Genomic DNA, 19,016 nt, shown 5'->3' on the forward strand with positions numbered 1-19,016 from the left:
TTAAAAGCAACATCTCAAATTACAGGGTTTTTAAATAAATGTTTTTTTGAGAGTAGCTGCCACATAACTGCTGTAGCTTTTGACCTAAATAGCCTTGAATGAATTCACCCTCACTTAGCCTTTTTTTTCCCTTTGCCATCTCTGATGGCTTTAAAAGACATACTCCTGTTAACACAAATTTAGCTGTGAACTTCTAGCCCTCGGGCTAATTGGGCCAGGTTCTTAAAAGGTATCGTCATGAACATAGTTACTTACGCACATTGCATTTTTTTTTTGCAGAAAACAATTTGTGACACTGGTGGTTTTTCCAGCAGTTCTAATGTTGAGTGTTCAGGCGAGAATTTTCTCTTAGAACGAAATGAGCATGTTTACAAGCTAAAACCCACTCCATCCACTTCACACAGTAATGTGCACAATGTTGCATAACCAGATGCAGATTAGAGCCATGTCTGGCATACAGATGTAGATTGATGAAATGGAGCTAGAAAACAAGGCCGTTTTAAGAAAATCAGAGTGAATTAGAACATCCAAAACAGTAGCTCACTAATAAAATATGCTTTAGTCCCTCAGCCCACTAATTTTAATGTTTGTAGTTTGACACATGCATCAGAAGAACATGGGGTAGTTGGACTTGCATCAAAGAAACTAGGGTTCAAATCCACACGTAGCTTTGAAGCTCAGCACACTTTCTCTCAGAACTTAACGTACAGTAAGCCTGCAACCTGCATGTTGTTAAGTTCCGGGGATCATGCCTGAAGCCAAAATCATGCATTGGGTGCAATGGCAGGTGGAATTGCCAAAGTCTCTTTTCCCCCACAGACACCAGATTCCTTTCCTCCCCCTTTTAATTTTTTTGGCCAAGTGTAAAGCTGAGTTCACATAAGTTAAATGTGCATAAGTTGCATGCTCACTGTATCTTGCACAATAGTTGTGAGGAAGAAATGGGGCAGAGTTCACATTAATGCACATAGAACTTGGAATCAATGTAGTATGCAAATGTGGTATGTAGTCCAAATGCTACATTGCAGAAAATGTTGACCTGTTTCTAGCTCTGCACATTCTGTGATTGTACTGTGCAGGAGCACACATTATTATTGCACAGTTCAGTTTCCTTAGAAGAGATGCTTTCCTATCTTTTAATTTTAATTAATTAATTAGCATTAAAAGAAAACATGTGGCGCATTCCTCAGAAGCCTGTGTTTTTTGTCATTAATCTGGCTATAAATATGTGAGGACTGGATTACCCTTTGTCACAAGTGAAGCACAAATTTTGCTTACTGGCTGCTTCCATCTTCCTCATTAGGAAGGTGCTCCAATCCTTTACTTAGTCTTTTCTCAATCAACCATATCCGTTCTGAGATGGGATAACCAGAGGTATCCACAAAAACGGAAAATACTTTCATAACAAGCACTTCGGGCATTAGGTTTGAGCACCTTAAAATATTATTGGCAAACGAAACCAAACTCGTTTTATCTTCATATTCTAATGAGAGCTTAGATGATAATAAGGAGAAAAAGCAGCTTGTACAACCTTTGCAATGTGTCCAATCAGTTTAGTTATTGGAACTTTCAATCCTCTTTCAGATGCACTACTCGAGTAAATCTTTTCAGCTGATTATCTTGGGCCTCCTAAAGAGACAGATGCCATTTGAGCCATAGCAGGAAAGTGTTGTTTGCTTCTGGATCTATCTATCTATCTATCTATCTATCTATCTATCTATAATGTAGATTTCAAAATTACTTTCTTTTTACTGAAAAGGGAGTTGACTCTTCCAAATGTTATCTATCTGCATATGCATAGCAACCTCACTGTTGGCACCCATCTGTCTCAAGAGACAATGGAGTGTACCTCCAGGAGTAAGTCAGACTGCTGCATTAGCAATACCAAAGTGACCACCTCAGGGCACAAGCCTGGGCAGCGTGGTATGGAGGTCCTGAGATGCCCAGACAAGAAGATGCTCTACTCAGACTTGCTGGTGTGGTCCATAGAAAACACAGTGATACATTTAGCACCAGCTTGGCTGCAGGAGTTGCTGGAAGGAGGTGCAAAGTTGTCATCCAACTGTCTTAGGGACTCCACTTTGGATTTGTGTAGGGTCCTGAGCCTTTTATTCCCCCAAAGATAACCTGCAAGGCAGCAGAGGTTTAATATTTCCTTAAAGAGGTTTTCCTTCTTCTAGATGGGCTAACTTCCCAGGTTGACAAGCCCCATGCGCCTCTTACTTCTCTTTGCAGCACGCGTCTTCTGTGTGGAATAATCATGCAACAATAATGTTTGTACAGCACTTTTGATGTTCAAAGTGCTTCACATGCATAGAAAACAATGCTGAGGAATGATGATGGTCTGGATGATGTTGGGAAGTGGAGTTCATCTGGAAGGCACCACACTGGCTATCCCTGGCATAAGATGGTACTTCAGATTCAAGGGGAGGATGCTGAGGCTGAAAGAGATTGGCTTGTCTAAGGTAATCTAATGAATTCACACCAGAGGTTCAGATTCAAGGCTTATTCTCTTAGCCATATCTCAGTAGGCTAATCGGATTATTTTGAGGGATCAGGCTGGTTAGTCTGAGGCCTCTACTGATGACTTTCCAGAAACTGGAGAAGCAAAGTATTTGCTATTCCTTTTCCTCATCCCTTTCTACTCACTTCAGACAACCCCACAGGTATCTATTTTAGTGTTTGTCCTATCATCTTGACTTTAAAAAGGTAAAGGTACCCTTGACCATTAGGTCGAGTTGCAGACGACTCTGGAGTTGCGCGCTCATCTCGCTCTATAGGCCGAGGGAGCCGGCATTTGTCCGCAGACAGCTTCCAGGTCATGTGGCCAGCATGACTAAGCCGCTTCTGGTGAACCAGAGCAGCGCACAGAAACGCTGTTTACCTTCCTGCCGGAGCGGTACCTATTTATCTACTTGCACTTTGACGTGCTTTCGAACTGCTAGGTTGGCAGGAGCAGGGACCGAGCAACGGGAGCTCACCCAGTCACGGGGATTCAAACCGCGACCTTCTGATCGGCAATCCCTAGGCTCTGTGGCTTAACCCACAGCGCCACCTGCGTCCTCATCTTGACTTTAATTGGAATCAGAATCCTTTACTGGGGCCACTGCTGGCAAGGTCTTGTTCCATTTTAGCTTGGAGCATCATACCTAGGAGTTGATTAGATTGGCCCCTGCCAAGGGCACAAGCCCAGGAGGATGCAAAAAATCAGACCCCTCTACTCTGGCTTGGAGAGGCTAGGAACCCATCCATCTGTCTGTGTATTCCCTCTGCTGCTCCTCTGCTGGGTGAGGTGCACAGGCTTCTCTGACTGCCTCAGCAGAGGAATTCAATTGCTGGCATGGGGGCCCCCTCCCCAGTCAGCCACCACTGCTGTTAGCAGTGTGAGACAAGCCTCCAGTGGGGCTTGGGAAGAAAGAGAGAACAGGCCAGAGTTTCAGGAGGAGGAAAAAGGAAGGATGGAGGTAGAAGGGCAAAGCAGCAAGAGGAGGCAGGGAGGCAGACAGATGGGGGACATGGAGGAGAACCCAATAGCCATGGAGGAAGTCACTGGCAGGGTGCAAAAGGAGACAAAAGCAAACGCTTTGAGTTTCTGGTCCATGGTCTCTTGCAACTTCAGAGACACCAATACAGCTTCTTGCCAAGGGTGCAAGGGAGTCTAGGTCATAGCTGTCAACTTTTCCCTTTTCTTGCGAGGAATCCTATTTGGAATAAGGGAATTTCCCTTAAAAAAGGGGAAAAGTTGACAGCTGTGGTCTAGGTACACCTCTGATCCTAGTGCAAAGACTTACACTTACACAGTGGAAGTTCCTATCACCTTTCTCTCTCCTTGTGTGTCACCAAAATCTGTTCTGGGTTTTCCCCCAACCCTCCAGAGCAGATCTGAGAAGCTCTCTTCCAAACATGGAAATCCATGTGCTAGCAGAATGACTTGTTTCGTTGTAACCCTTTGTTACCAAATTACTGTACACCACACTGAGTCGTTGGTATATATCAGGCATGTCCAACCAGTAGATCATGCTCTTCCAATAGATCCCCAGCTGATCCTGGTAGATCACGGGACCCTTATTGATCATGGGATTAAATAAAGTTTACTGAAAGTTAACAAATAAAAGCTGAAGAGCTCTGGGCAATCCTACCCCCCAAAATCTCAGCAACTCTGGGCTCAACAACTCTGGGCAATCCACCCACCCCACGCACGCTCCTCCTCCCTCCAATGACAATGGGTAGATCACTGCCAGTTTTTTAATACTGGGAGTAGATCACAGTCTCTTGGGAGTTGGACGTGCATGGTATATATAAAAGCTATAAATAAAAAGAATGCAAAATGCCTCTTTCGCACAGTCAACTGGTCTTGCACAATTGAAGCTATTCGGTGGTCACATTTTAATATATTTAACAATAGTTCAGACCCTTCTTTTGGCTAGTGGAGTTTTTGATTCGAGCAAATGAACCCACAACACTGACTACAGCGTGCCCTGGAAGGGAGAGCTTGCGTCAGCACATTTGTGGTAATAAGACTAAATATGTCTGGAGTGGTATTAGTACAGTTAAAGTGGACTACCCAGAATCATCTGTGCCTACAGGCTAAAGAGGCTTATTTAAATGAAGAAGGAAAGAGGATTTCTCACAGTGCAGTGAACAAAAATGAGCTCCGCAGAGGACCTCGAATATCCTCGTCTCTTAATTCAGTACCAGAATGGATTTTTAATATCAAAGGTAAGGCTCACAAATGATATGCCTCAAGGAAATTTAAACTAGGAAGTGATGCTTTTTTCTTCTTATTGTGGATGTGTGCAGAACCTAGAGCATCTATAGAGGTGAATCTTTTAATTTATCTGTTTTAATTTTGTGTTCAACAGCTTGCAACAACAGGTGTTAACTAAATGTGCTGGGATGAATGCATTGAATGAGATTTAAACCAGTATCAAAGTAAAAAATCTTAAACCCCACCATTTGAATCATCTCCGTTGAACCAGGGCTCCTTATAAACTAAAATTTCCAAACCTGCAGTCATTTCTTGGTAATCTAAAGTCCATACATGTTTAGGTTAAAAGCAAAGCATGTTTTGAATATCAAATTTGGAAAAATCCAGCACCAAGCTAAGATGTCGCTTAATGTAAATCTCACATAGAGTTTTCCCACCTTTTCAGTGCCTGCTTGTAGAATGAGCTCAATTGCTTTAGTGCTTACAGCTTGTGCCCTCCAGGAAGAAGCTAGCCTTGTTTCTTAACAACAGTATTTCACTGTGGAAAGAGAGCAAGAGGTGTCAGCACAGTTCCATTTTGATATACATCTGAGATTCTTCACAGGTGTGAAATAGGAAAACTCCTAATATGAACGCGGCAGCTAAAAAAGCCAATGAAATTCTGGGCTGCATCAATAGGAGTATAGCATCTAGATCAAGGGAAGTAATAGTGCCACTGTATTCTGCTCTGGTCAGACCTCACCTGGAGTACTGTGTCCAGTTCTGGGCACCACAATTCAAGAAGGACACTGACAAACTGGAACGTGTCCAGAGGAGGGCAACCAGAATGGTCAAAGGCCTGGAAACGATGCCTTATGAGGAACGGCTAAGGGAGCTGGGGATGTTTAGCCTGGAGAAGAGGAGGTTAAGGGGTGATATGATAGCCATGTTCAAATATATAAAAGGATGTCACATAGAGGAGGGAGAAAGGTTGTTTTCTGCTGCTCCAGAGAAGCGGACACGGAGCAATGGATCCAAACTACAAGAAAGAAGATTCCACCTAAACATTAGGAAGAACTTCCTGACAGTAAGAGCTGTTTGACAGTGGAATTTGCTGCCAAGGAGTGTGGTGGAGTCTCCTACTTTGGAGGTCTTTAAGCAGAGGCTTGACAACCATATGTCAGGAGTGCTCTGATGGTGTTTCCTGCTTGGCAGGGGGTTGGACTCGATGGCCCTTGTGGTCTCTTCCAACTCTATGATTCTATGATTCTAACCTTTTTTAAAAGAGAGAGAGAGAAAAGAGATTCTCTTCTGTAGGCGATATGCAATTCCAATCAATAGAAAAATGCAAAGGTTTTGTAAACCCACAAGGAAGCTGGGAACAAGTAAAGTTTTCAAAGATGCTAGAAAATCATCAATAAATAACTTGAAACTAGCCCCAAGGGGGAAATTATCCCTTCAAAATTGGTGGTAAAGCAAGATATTGAAGCAAGCATATACTGTATAGAGATCATGTTGCTCTTTTTAAAAGGAGTCTGTTGCTAGGATAAAAACAATGAGGACATCGACTTGCAGCTGTGGCTTCAACATACCGTTTTTATTATTGTGTATGGCAACAATAAAAGTTCCACAACAAAAATATGCATTCAGACTATGTATGCTTAGTTTAATAAAGACTTAGATGAAGCTCAACAATGCATTGCAGAGGTCAGTTTGAAATTATTTCTGCCATTCGACTGTAGGCTGCCGTCCCAACCAACCCTGCTTACCTGGGAGCTAGCCTCATTGAATTCCATAAGCCTTACTTCTGAGAAGTCACTGCACTGTTAGCTGCTGCTGTGCTTTCTCTCTTTGCTTCTTTCATCCCTGCCCGTTCCTTTGGTTTTAGGTGATGTTTGCTGCTTGTGAGCTGGGAGTATTTGATCTGCTGAGAGAGTCAGAAGATCTCTTGACCTCGAAGGCCATTGCAGAGCAGCTGGGCAGCAGCTTCCAGGGAATGGAGAGGTTGCTAGATGCCTGTGTGGGTTTAAAGCTGCTGAGAGCAGAAGTGAAAAAGGAAGGAGGTAACTGTGTCAGAGGAATCTAACATGACCAGCCACCCCTGTTTTGGCCTCTGCAAATTTTGTGCCTAGAAACTGACCATAACGTTTTTTAAGAATATAAGAAGGAACCAGCTGCCCACACCAGATGCCCCCAACCTGGGTATCCTAAATGTTTAGGACCTTAATACCCATCAGCCTGAGTCAGAATGGCCAATGGTCAAGTTTGTCCAAACCACCTACTGAGCCCCAGTATCCTGACTGGTGTTGGCTTTTGAGGGTTTCAGGCAGAGTCTTCCCCTGTCTGGAGAGGCCAGGGATTGAGCCTGGAGCCTTCTGCTTGCCAGTGGGCAACAAACAGATGGGCGTGGTATAAATAAATTATTATTATTATTATTATTATTATTATTATTATTATTACTACTACTACTACGCTGAAGGTATTCTGAAATAGAGATTGCTGGTTCTGGTTCACCTGCTCAGCTGTCTTTCAGCTTTGGTAAATAGGTTTTGCCTATTTCTATATTGTTTTGATAATCTGCAAGCTGTGTTTGCTACATGCGAGAGTATATATATATATATATATATATATATATATATATATATATATGCATGAATGCACCATGGAAGGTGACTCTCAAACCACTTCTAGCTCTTTTTTAAATGATTGTCTGTTTCCCACCTGCAAAACAGAAAGACTTTTGTGAAACATTCAAGGGTGAATGTGTGTGTTGCACATACACAAGAGGGCATCTAATCTCTCTCTGCTTCCAGGCAGTTTCACCTTGAGCTGAACAAGGATGCTGTTAAATCCCAAAATTTGACGTATATTTTGGCAAATGGCAAGCAGAGTCAGTGTAGATTTCTAAGAAGATTGCATCAAAAACTGCTTTTAAGCTGGACAAATAGATTGTGCAGATGCATTATTCTTGTACTTAAGATGATGGTGCCACAGATATCATCACCACTGTGCTAAATACTGACTTTGCCTTCTTTCCTCTTTAGCATTTTATGGAAACACGGAAATATCAAATCTCTACCTCACAAAATCAAGTCCGAAGTCTCAATATCATAACTTGATGTACTATTCCAAAACCATCTATTTGTGCTGGCACTACTTGACAGATGCTGTGAGGTAAGGTGAACGATGAGGAAGTTTATGTTGATAATTGAAAAATGAAACCTTTGTAAAACCTTGCAGTGAACCACCGCATTATTCCCTTTTTCAGGAAAACTACTGTTTACTGTTGAATGTTGAAGTGCTAATAGTTCAAACAGGACTGGTATAGAGTTACTATTGTTACACTATTACTTTATTTTTTATACCACACACCAAGTGGTAGCACTGTGATATTGTTAACGCTTAAGAAGATTCATTCTTTGCAGGTGTGTGGAAACCAGCTAGGGAATGCTTTGTCATAACAGCACTATTTACCGAGAGAATTCTCAGGAGGATGCTTAGCAATGAGGAACTGGCACGAAGGTGTTGAGATACCAGTTGATTCTATTTTCTGTGCCAGAAGAAAACAAAGGAAATTGGGGTGGATTTTTCAGCGAATGAGGACCACTATATGGTTCTACTTTGAAGTAACTGTTGTTAGTAATACTAAGTTCTTTACCACAGATGGTTGAGAGCTGTGTAAGAGGATTTTCCACATTCAGCTGCAACCGGAAATTAATGCAAATTTAAGATCGCCCATTTGCTCAGTTTCCAAGTAGAAGCTTCCCAACAAATTTCCATTATCTTCAAGTTCTGGTCATTTGCATTATTAGTTATTACTTTCCAGAGAAAGTAATATTTAGTTAGTTATTACTTTCCAGAGAAAGCAATAAATATTAAAAAATGGGAAGGCACTTTAGCTCAAGACATTTTGGAGACCCTCTTAACACCTGTCAGTTGTTTCAGAAGGAGTAGAAGGCGGAACTAAATCCATATTTCCCTTCAATTCAAAACAACTATCAAGCGTAGCTCTGGCAGAGAAGCATCCTGTATCACCCATGTGCACCAGTGATGGAACAATTCCCTTTGGCTCAATTAAGAATGCACTTGGCAATTACAAGCTTCCTCGGCATGCGTTTGGAAAAAAACACACATCTGTTTTCTAAGAGATCTCTCTTGGCACATGTTCACTGGTGGTGCTCTGCAGATAGGCACCTTATCTTATGTCTGCTTGAGAAGAAAGCTGCCTTGAAATTTACCTCCACCTTTCCCAGCCAAAACAACAGCAACAACCGTGTAAATACATTCAGTGGGGAAAGAAAGGGTTTTTAGAGCTGGGTGAGAAACATCAGTTACATGAAACCTTCGCAAGGAACAAATCAAAGTAATTGACCCAAAGCAGATTATACGTGCCAAGCAAAAGGCTGCTTGGTTAGGTTGTCTGGCTCACACAGTTCAGAGACAGCTGTGAGAGTTTCATTGGGCACAGTGTGGTGTAGTGGTTAAGAGCGGTAGACTCGTAATCTGGTGAACTGGGTTCGCGTCTCCGCTCCTCCACATGCAGCTGCTGGGTGACCTTGGGCCAGTCACACTTCTTTGAAGCCTCTCAGCTTCACTCACCTCACAGAGAGTTTGTTGTGGGGGAGGAAGGGAAAGGAGAATGTTAGCTGCTTTGAGACTCCTTCAGGTAGCGATAAAGCGGGATATCAAATCCAAACTCCTCCTCCTCCTCCCCCTCCCCCTCCCCCTCCTCCTCCCCCTCCTCCTCCTCCTCCTCCTCCTCTTCTTCTTCTTCTTCTTCTTCTTCTTCTTCTTCTTCTTCTTCTTCTTCTTCATGCATGTGTCTACAAAGCTTATCTGGCTTTGGTTGTCAAGGCCACTGAATAGTTGGGGTCTGTGTCGGGTGTGTGTGTGTGTGTGTGTGTGTGCAGAATCTTGTTTTACATTCCAAATCAGAGAAGACCTAGGGGGTGAGAAGCTTGATTTGCAATATTAAGAATGATAAGCTGGGCAAATTTGTATTCCAGAAGAGGTCATTTCTGGCATCGCTAAATTGCATTTATAGTTCTTGATACAGCTAGGAATGTAGGCATATATATGCATACTTCTGTCTCTTAGGTTCCCAGGAAGGATGGGAGGTTATGGAATGTTTTGATGATTATTATTTTTTTAAAGCTAGCTTACTTCAGGATCACTGCTCCTGTGAAAAAGTGAACTCTATAAGCAACATCATGCAAACATTCTTAGGCTTTTGTTCAGGATCCTTCTTGAGTATGGCAGTATTATGTAATATAAATGACATTTTAAAGTTAGCTGTTGAATTTATCAAGAATTTCCCTCCTTAATTTAAGGGAGGGGAAAAACCAATATGAGAGAGCATTTGGCATTTCATCAAAAGATGTCTTCGAAGCACTTTACAGGTAAGGCTTCCACTATAATAGTTTAATCTAAAACACAATAGATTGCCCCTGATCAAATGTCTCTGTGTGCACACTGTTTTTGATAGCAATAATGGTTAGTGTGAAGGTCATTAAACTGTGGGGGGAGCATACAGCAGTAATCTGTTTTGGAGGTTAATAGTATATGGCTAACTGAGGCCAGGGTGTCATGGTCCAATTCTTGGTTTCTTAAGAGATTTTCCGAGCACAATCATATACAAGCTCTTCTGCTCGTGCAATAGAAACAGCAGATCCATGTGTCCATTTGCAGAGCTGCTCCTTCCACAGAAATGAATGGGGCTGTCTGCACAAAGATCTCATGGGTGTGTTAAAGAATATGCAATTCTTTTAATCAGGATGGCAGAAAAGCTGTCCATGTCTTTTACATAGCAGTACATCATTGTGGGCATTTGCAACAAGCTCACTGCTTGTGCAATTTCAAATCTCTAGATCAGAGGAAGAAATGATAAAATTCATGTATGGATTGAATGCAATTTGGAGCATTTGTGGCAGAGATGTGATAGCTGCATTTGATCTTTCTCTGTTCCCTGTCATATACGATCTTGGAGGTAAGTGCCATTTCATACGTTTCAGTAGTTTTTCTTTGACATACACACACAGAAATGTTAAAATCTTGCATGGAAAAACTTGCACTTTAAGACAACTGCCCGGTTTAATGAAGGCATTAAGAATACACTGGGCCTATTTTATGGACTGGCATGAATTTTAAGAGTTGCAAGCAGTTACTCATATGGCAGTTTGAGGCAATCCAGTACTCAGCAGTACCAGTGTGCTTACTGGGCAGCTGTCCAAACCTGACCTTACTATAGTGGTTGGCGTGTTCTAGTACATAACCATGTTGGCCTCAGTGATACCTATAGGATTTGGAAATGCAGTTTGCAGCACTCAGTGGGGCTAGTGAGGGCCTTCTCTGTAGAGGAACCAAATACCGTATTTTTTGCACCATAACACTCACTTTTTTCCTCCTAAAAAGTAAGGGGAAATGTCTGTGCGTGTTATGGAGGGAATGCCTATGGGTGGCAAGCCTACGGATTTTCCTCCTCTAAAAACTATGTGCGTGTTATGGTCGGGTGCGTGTTATAGAGTGAAAAATACGGTATTTCCTTGTGTATCTTGGCTCCTGTTAGTAGTGGCAGAGGTGATTTCAAGTCCCAGCACCCCTTGTGCCATCAAAGAGGTTTGTGGAATGTGACCTCAATTCATGCTGGATGCATACCAGGGGACCTTAGCTTGGGGTGTGGTCCTGTCCAGGCCAAGACTGTCGAAACTCTTACGCCACTTCAGATGAAGCAGGCATCATTCCCTGCCCGAAATGGTAAGAAACCCAGAGGCAGGCCCATCCATACTCAAAAAAGGATGTGAGAAACAAAATAGTGCTCTGCTAATATGGTTAGTTGGTTAGTTATTTTTCTCCACCTCCGCCTCCTCCTCTGAACTCATTACTGTGTTTTTTTTACCTTTTTCTTCAAAAAGGAGGCGCTGGTGCTTTAGCTCAGGAATGTGTCTCACTATATCCAAATTGTTCAGTCACAATTTTCGACCTGCCTAAAGTAGTACAAACAGCAAAGAAGCATTTTGTGTCCTCTGAGGAACAGCGGATCACTTTTCATGAAGGTAAAGATGGTGATTTCTTCTGTGTTTCCTGAGAAAACTAGGATGAGGAGGAGAACATTGCTCTTTACTGTAAATTCCTTTCCCCTCTCCGTAGAAAGTAGCCCCATAATTTAATACTGTGCCTTTTTTCCTAAGGCTATTTCCTCCTCCTGACATTTGAAATATTTTATTTGTTGCACATTTCGGAAGGGTCATACAAGTGTGACCTGGAGCTAGAGCTTATATATATGTGTGTGACTGCAAAAGCTCTCACTGCCTAACAGATAAGTCACTGGATGGTTTTTAGAGTTGGCTCTTCCAGAAAAATGTTTGGGCTGCTTGCATGAATGTTTCTTAAAATCCCAAGACTCTGGGTGATATTCAGCTACTTTTTAATCAGAGAAGACCCATTGAAATTAATGAAGATGATTGTATACTACCCATGCTGTTCAAGAATGAAATAGGTTAAATTATAATATTAGAACCTCTATTCTCCGAATTAATTACAGGATAGACCATCTTCACATGGAACCCAATACAGAAAGTGCCTGTATTGCTTGGATTTACTGTTCCTTCTTTCACACATGCCTTGTGTCCAACAAATAGAAAACATGTAGTTTAGATGCTTTTATTAACATGGTGCGTCTCAACAGTTACAAACAGTTACAAAACCTGTCCCCTGTCCCCCCCCCCGGGCATGAAGCATGAAAACAAACACCAGCGAATCTTCTTCTGATCTCAGCTACTTTGGACCCATTCCATGTTTTCTTGACATGCTGGATTCTCGGTTAATCAGAAATTAATGTTTGTTTTCTGCCTGATACAGGAGATTTTTTTGCAGACCCAGTTCCAGAAGCTGACCTGTATATTTTAGCAAGGATCCTCCACGATTGGGCAGATGAGAAATGTGTGCAGCTTCTCAAAAAGGTGCAGAAGACTTGCAAAACTGGTACGTACATGTGTATAATAACGTACAAGAGCCTGGCTATACATTGCATTCATCACTTCAAAAAACCAAGTGCCTTTATCTCTCTGGGACTGTTTAATGTGCTCAGTGCTTTCCATTAATTGTGACGTCAGCTTGTCACTTAGCATTCTTGCAACCACGGAAGGAGGGGTGGTGGAATTGGTGGCAGGCTAGGCAAGTAGATATCACTCATGCAATAAGGCTTCTCCTTCCTCTCCTCTCCCTGTAGCCCTTCAATATGTACTGGGGGGCTACAAGCTGTTTGAGGCTGGAGGGGAGAGAGAGAGAGAAGAGAAACGGGAAGTATCGCTGTGCAGGTGGGTGGAAGTTATTGGTTCTCAACATACTTCAAAGAAACTTTTTATCAGGGGGTGAGCTGCAGCACCAAATGTTCCCCAAACAGATTTTATTAAGAAGCTCTAAAGATATCGCTCGATAAGAAGTTTCTTGAAAACACACTGGGAACGATATCTATTTGTGCAGCTGTCTCTTTCATTCTTGAGTTTTTCTACAGCTGTTACTGATCCTTTCTATTTGTGCTATTTTTTAAAAAAGAAAGCCGAGATTCAAAACATCAAGCAGCTAGTCCCATGTGCACAGATAAGCTTTTTTCCTACTATCAAAGCAGGCATTTCTCTTGCCACCCTTTCAGAAGGGTTTCAAAAATAGTTGTGGTAGCCTATGGGAACCTGCTTTTAAAAGGGGGAGGAAATATTCAAAAATCCCACCAAGCATGTACAAACTCCTAAGTTTGTCTACGTAGCTTTTCCTTGACATTAGAAATAAAGTAGCTACCGGTAAATGTTAGTGGCAGTTGTAGTTGTATTCCCCTTTCAGAAGTTAGGGAAGGACTAAATGGACATGGGGGCAGTGGCATTGTGATAGCAGGCTGAATATCCTGGCATCTCTCTTTCTACACATTGATTGATTGATTATATTTCTGTGTTGCTTTTCATTCAAGTGAATTGCAAAGCAGCTTACAAATGCAATGCAAATCATATAGAATAATTAACATATCACCAGTAAAACAATTACAATTTATAAAAACACTATTAGATAAACAACTAAAAGAAAAGAAAAGATAAACAGCACAATTACAAGTCATATTATAGAATTCACAGTGGTCACATGTATGACATGATGTTGTCATTCCTTTTATCAATCAATTTAGTCTTTCCATAATGTCTTGAAAAGTCTTTGGTTATTTTATAATGGCAGCAACAATACATCATTTTACTTTAATGGAAGATGCTCAGTTTATAGTAGGGATAGCCAACCTGGCACCCTCAAGAGGCTTTGGACTCCAACTCCCATCGGCGTCAATGTCAGGGATAATGGGAGTTGTAGTCCAGTAGTATCTGGAGGGCACCACATTAGCTAGCTCTGGTTTATAGGATGAGTATTGAGATCCATACTTCACTTACCGGTCTAAATCCTTGTTGTTCTGTTTCACGTAGCTCCATCTTCATTCCTGGGTGCTCTCTTTTTCTTGAAATCTTAGGCTGAGGTTATAGACTCATTATAGGATTACGAAGAGGCCGGGCAATGTGTCAAAATGAATCTTGTTTTCCCCAACCAGGTGGTGGCGTTTTACTAGTCGAAACACTTCTGAATGAAGACAGAAGCGGACCTTTAGAAAGCCAGCTCTATTCCATTAATATGTTGGTTCAGACTGAAGGGAAAGAGCGGACCCCTGCAGAGTACAGCAGCCTCCTCACAGCAGCTGGCTTCAGGGAGATTGAAATCAAGAAAACTGGAAAGCTGTATGATGCCATTTTAGGAAGAAAATAATATAGTCTCTACAGCTTATTATCAGACGTGGCAAATAAAGCAAGAATAATAATGATAGGGTTTGGTTTAAGTTAAAAATATCTATCCAACTCACAGTCGCAATTATAATATCAATAGCAATCTAATAACTGTCAAATGTTACAGTACTAATTTATTTAATTGCAGCCTAGGGAAAGAGAGTGCCTGCTTGGCCTTTTCAGTCTAGAATCCCTTTCAGCTTAAGCATGCCTTACAGTCCACATAGTGAATATTCATAGGTATATTCTACTAGACATTGGTTTGGGCCACTGTGATGTCATGTGAAGTGTTACAAAAAATCAGTCATGGAATGCTAATCTAGTGAGGGAAATGAAAACATCACACAGGTGAAGGGAGATGTCTTAAGACAGACGTACAGGAGATGCAGGGTCAATGAGGTGGTGGGTCATGATAGAGGGCTAGGATAGAGTCAGTGGCCAGAGGACACTTCGCTCACATGTTGAAAAGCAAATTCCAAGTCTGCTATGGGGTCTGGTAAATGGTGGGGTATGTTTTCTTGCCCATTTCTGTGTGTGCAGTTGTCAAGCGGACATTAGTATTGCTGGCTTCATGATAGAAATCCAGTCCCTATGTCTCTTCCACTCTGCCTCCATGGCCTCTTCCTGCAAAGAATGAGACTTAATTGTTTTATTTATTTTATTTTACGCATTTATATCCTGCCTGCCTCCCAAATTTGGATTCAAGGCAGCTAACAGAAGTTTAAAACATTATTACAAAATACACAGTAATGAAAACAAAAGTAGTTAATAGTTAAAAATGTGTTAATTCATTTCTGGAGCATGATTCACCCCTTAAGGAACACCACATTACTCTGATATGGGCGGTATATTCCAAAAATAAATGAAACAAAAGAAAACCTTTTGACAAATGGTGATATCTTATTTTTTTGTTCAGACTAGCCCTGCTCTATAATAAAATTCTCTGAAATGAATTATTTTGCAAATGGCAATTCGTTAATGAGAGAAAGAAAAGACTTATCAATTAAATACTTTAACCCTTGGATTAGTTAATAGAAATAACTAATGAGCAGGATTTATTTAAATGCAAAACAGTCCTGGAAGATGGATGTATGTGCTACTGTATTGTGTAATGATTTTGGGGGGGGGACAGTCTGTTGCAGTCAAAACAAAGAGCATTCTGGCACTTCTAAGCAGCCTCTTGCAAGCTGATGCCCTCCAGAGCTTTGCAGTCCAAACAAATCTGTAGGATATCAGCTTGGAGGAGGCTACCTTAAAGCTATTCAGTATAGCTTTGCTGAATTGGAGTCTACTTCATCACACCAGACACGTGAAGTGTCATCCTAAGTTGGCAGGTGACATTATAAGCAATGAGGCTGGGGGGGGGGAGAGGCAATGTAAATTAAAATGTCTTAAGAAGGTAAGTGAGCAAGTTGGCACTGAGCTTGAAAACAAACCAACACTTCTCTCACGAAACAGTATCACATTCGCCATTAGATGGTGCTGTTCTTCTATACTTCAGCTGTACCCTGTGACTGGTTCTGAAATGTCTATGCTGGCCAGCACTTCTCCACTTACATTCAAGGATGACGTTCAGCACTGAGGTCAAGTTGCTAAAACCAAGACAAATCCGCTGTAAACACCCTGCTCCTTAATTCTGCAGAGCAAACATTCCATTATCATGGAGTGTTTCCTTGTGAAATGTAAGTGGAATCTCATTCCATAGTTTTAAAGTAACATGCTATATTTCCAGGTATAAAGGTAAAGGTAAAGGTACCCCTGCCCGTACGGGCCAATCGTGTCCAACTCTGGGTTTGCGTGCTCATCTCGCTTAAGAGGCCGGGAGCCAGCGCTGTCCGAAGACACTTCCGGGTCACGTGGCCAGCGTGACGAAGCTGCTCTGGCGAGCCAGCACCAGCGCAGCACACGGAAATGCCGTTACCTTCCTTCTATAAAGCGGTACCTATTTATCTACTTGCACTTAGGGGTGCTTTCGGACTGCTAGGTGGGCAGGAGCTGGGACTGAATGACAGGAGCTCACCCCGCCGCGGGGATTCAAACTGCCGACCATACGATCGACAAGTCCTAGTCACTGAGGTTTTACCCACAGCGCCACCCGCGTCCCTATTTCCAGGTATACGTACATACAAAAATTTACTTTTCTGATACCATTTATTTGAAGATAGAACTGTTCTACAGATTCAACAATCTAGAGATATGTAAGAAACTGGCTAAAGCAAAGCAATACTTTGGTCCAACCAAAAATACATAATTTTGCAATAATGTTCAGGTAGCTGTCAATTTATATTCAGGGGTTGTCATGTGCCTTCATCAGGAAAGGGTAGGATATGAGCTGCAGGCTGTATTCTGCACAGTTAAAGCTTTTCCTTAGCCTACCACCAAGTGGCAACTCATCCAAAGTCTTGTATAGTTCTGGACGAAAGAAGAGGGGACAGTTACTTGGTGCAGAGGTCTTGGTGACCTGGACAAAACTTGCAGGTAAGGATGGGTGAATCTGTCAGTTTTGGTTCTCTAAGATTCTAAATTTTCCAGTCTTAAATTCAGTTCTCTGCATTTCTGCAACAATTTGTATTTTTTTAAAGAAACGAAACAAAAGAACCTAGTGAATATTCACCAGCTTGTCAGTGTCAGTTTTTTAATGCATTTACCAATGAACAAGCAATTTTTTAAAAACACATTTCACTAATATATATGTTTTTATGCACATTTCCCCACTAATATAATGATTTTTGTACATATTCTTTGGTTGGGGAACACTATTGAAAATTCAAAGAGGCGTAAATTTTGAAATGCAAATTTTGAAGGGCAGTTGTATTTTGGTTTGCATATTGGTTCAAGAAGCGTGAATTAAAACAGAAACAAAATCAGTTTTCTACTCCATCTCTACTTGTAGGTGATGCATTTCCAGGCCTGACCCTGTCTGAGGAGTTCGTTTGACCAGATCTCTCATGACATTTTTTATTTCAGCAGGCCTTTAAATGGCTTTAGGAGTGGCTTTTAAAATGAAACGTAGCTGTAATTCTTAGGTTATTATTAATCATGTCTCTGGAATAAACCAATGTAGGAATTTTATGGCTGACCTATATGAGGCAAAATCCCTGGTTTGAAGCAATATAAACGTAAGTAAACATCTTGAACATGTTGAGGGAAGTCTATGGAAGCCATTTTCCAAAATGGCTGCCCTCCATCCTCTCACAACACTTGTCTCATGAGCCATGGAACCCTATATTCACAAAATATATCCAATTACTATACTATATATATTTTACAGGACTCCACAAATATTGCTCTCTAGAATATATTTGCTTTACTGGGCTGATACTGTAAAGCAAAGTAGTCCTGCTTGGTTCAAGATGAGAATGAAACAGGCTTGCGTGCCTTGTCAGTTGACAAGTAATTTTAGATGCTTTCCATGGCTGTGCACCCAAGTGAAAGGTGCTAGACAGTTATTTGCTTGTGCATCATTTTCTGCTTGCCTGAAATGAGAGCATGGCTGGAATTCAAACGAGGAAGCAGCATGCCATTTCTAAAACTGTTAAAATTCAGCAATATTGCTTTGCAACGATTGACTGAGACTTTTGCCTGGATCAATAAGAGTGTTGAATGCAGAGTGGGTGCTGGTAACAGCGACAGGAGATGTTCAAGTAGACAAGGAGCAGGATGTGAGAATATAGGCTATTGTTAGCACGATTGTCAATACCTTGTGAATGCGTGGAAGTGTGTCTTTCTGCAAAAACAGTCAATTCAGGGTTTGAAACAACTCAAAAGCTACCGGGACTTGCAGATTCTTCCTGAAAGAACCAGTGCCATCCCCCTAGTATCAAAACAGAGATATGACAGCATTGCAGCATCCACAAGGGAAAAGGTGGGAGTGGGATGCTTGGACAGAAAGCAGACATTTCCTTTCTAGACTTGTAATAAAGGCAGGGTAATTTAGATTGTGACACAAACGGGGAACCGGTGGCCCTGAAGACCTTGCTAGACTACAACTCCCATTAGCCTCAACCAGCATGGTCAATAGTCAGGGATGATGGGAGTTGTAGTCCAGTAACAATATGGCTTCTCTGGTCTGAGCACAGCTCTGAAACAGACATAAAATAGAAGATACATGACAGGATCTCTCCACACTTTTAAAGATATATTAATGTGAGGGAGGTTCTGGTTTCGGTTGGAGTAGTGGTGCTGAGGGAGGGGATGCCTGCTCTACTGGTCTGCTTTAAACAATTATTAGCCCCCCACTGTGCCTGTATCATGGCTTTATTATTATTTTTCTAGTAGTGGGTAGCATTTTGATAAAAAGCAGTGCAGGGAAAAGGTGCCCCCCTCCTCTAGCTGCTGATCCAATCAAGTTTCTTTGGGCAGTTTTAAGTTCTAAAATAAAATCTTCTGGAATTCCAGTTGCATTTTGCTCCTATCATGTCTGTTTCAACAGCCTACAGTTCCAGGCCTGCTGCAGCTACAGATCTTGTGGGATGGAGACAGGGAGATTTATTGCTTTTTTCTGGATTTCACTCATGGAGTAT

General features: G+C 41.7%; 1 protein-coding gene across 3 annotated transcripts; it reads left to right on the forward strand.

The window, feature by feature from the left end:
* The first annotated feature begins 2,043 nt into the window (after window positions 1–2,043).
* ASMT (acetylserotonin O-methyltransferase) lies at window positions 2,044–15,446 on the forward strand. Of its 3 annotated transcripts, none has more exons than XM_083502063.1 (9): window positions 2,044–2,465; window positions 4,587–4,719; window positions 6,576–6,750; window positions 7,732–7,861; window positions 10,018–10,086; window positions 10,555–10,673; window positions 11,599–11,739; window positions 12,545–12,667; window positions 14,265–15,446. In XM_083502063.1, exons 2-9 carry the CDS (start codon window positions 4,648–4,650, stop codon window positions 14,474–14,476), a joined length of 1,041 nt encoding a protein of 346 aa, XP_083358189.1. In that variant the 5' UTR covers window positions 2,044–2,465; window positions 4,587–4,647; the 3' UTR covers window positions 14,477–15,446. The 3 variants fall into 3 exon arrangements, with proteins under 3 accessions (XP_083358189.1, XP_083358190.1, XP_083358188.1); XM_083502064.1 differs by lacking the exon at window positions 2,044–2,465 and adding an exon at window positions 2,649–2,666; XM_083502062.1 differs by lacking the exon at window positions 2,044–2,465 and adding an exon at window positions 3,288–3,464.
* The last annotated feature ends 3,570 nt before the right edge of the window (window positions 15,447–19,016 follow it).

This window comes from Podarcis liolepis (assembly GCF_965112155.1).
Source record: "Podarcis liolepis genome assembly, chromosome: 4".
Classification (NCBI taxonomy): domain Eukaryota; kingdom Metazoa; phylum Chordata; class Lepidosauria; order Squamata; family Lacertidae; genus Podarcis; species Podarcis liolepis.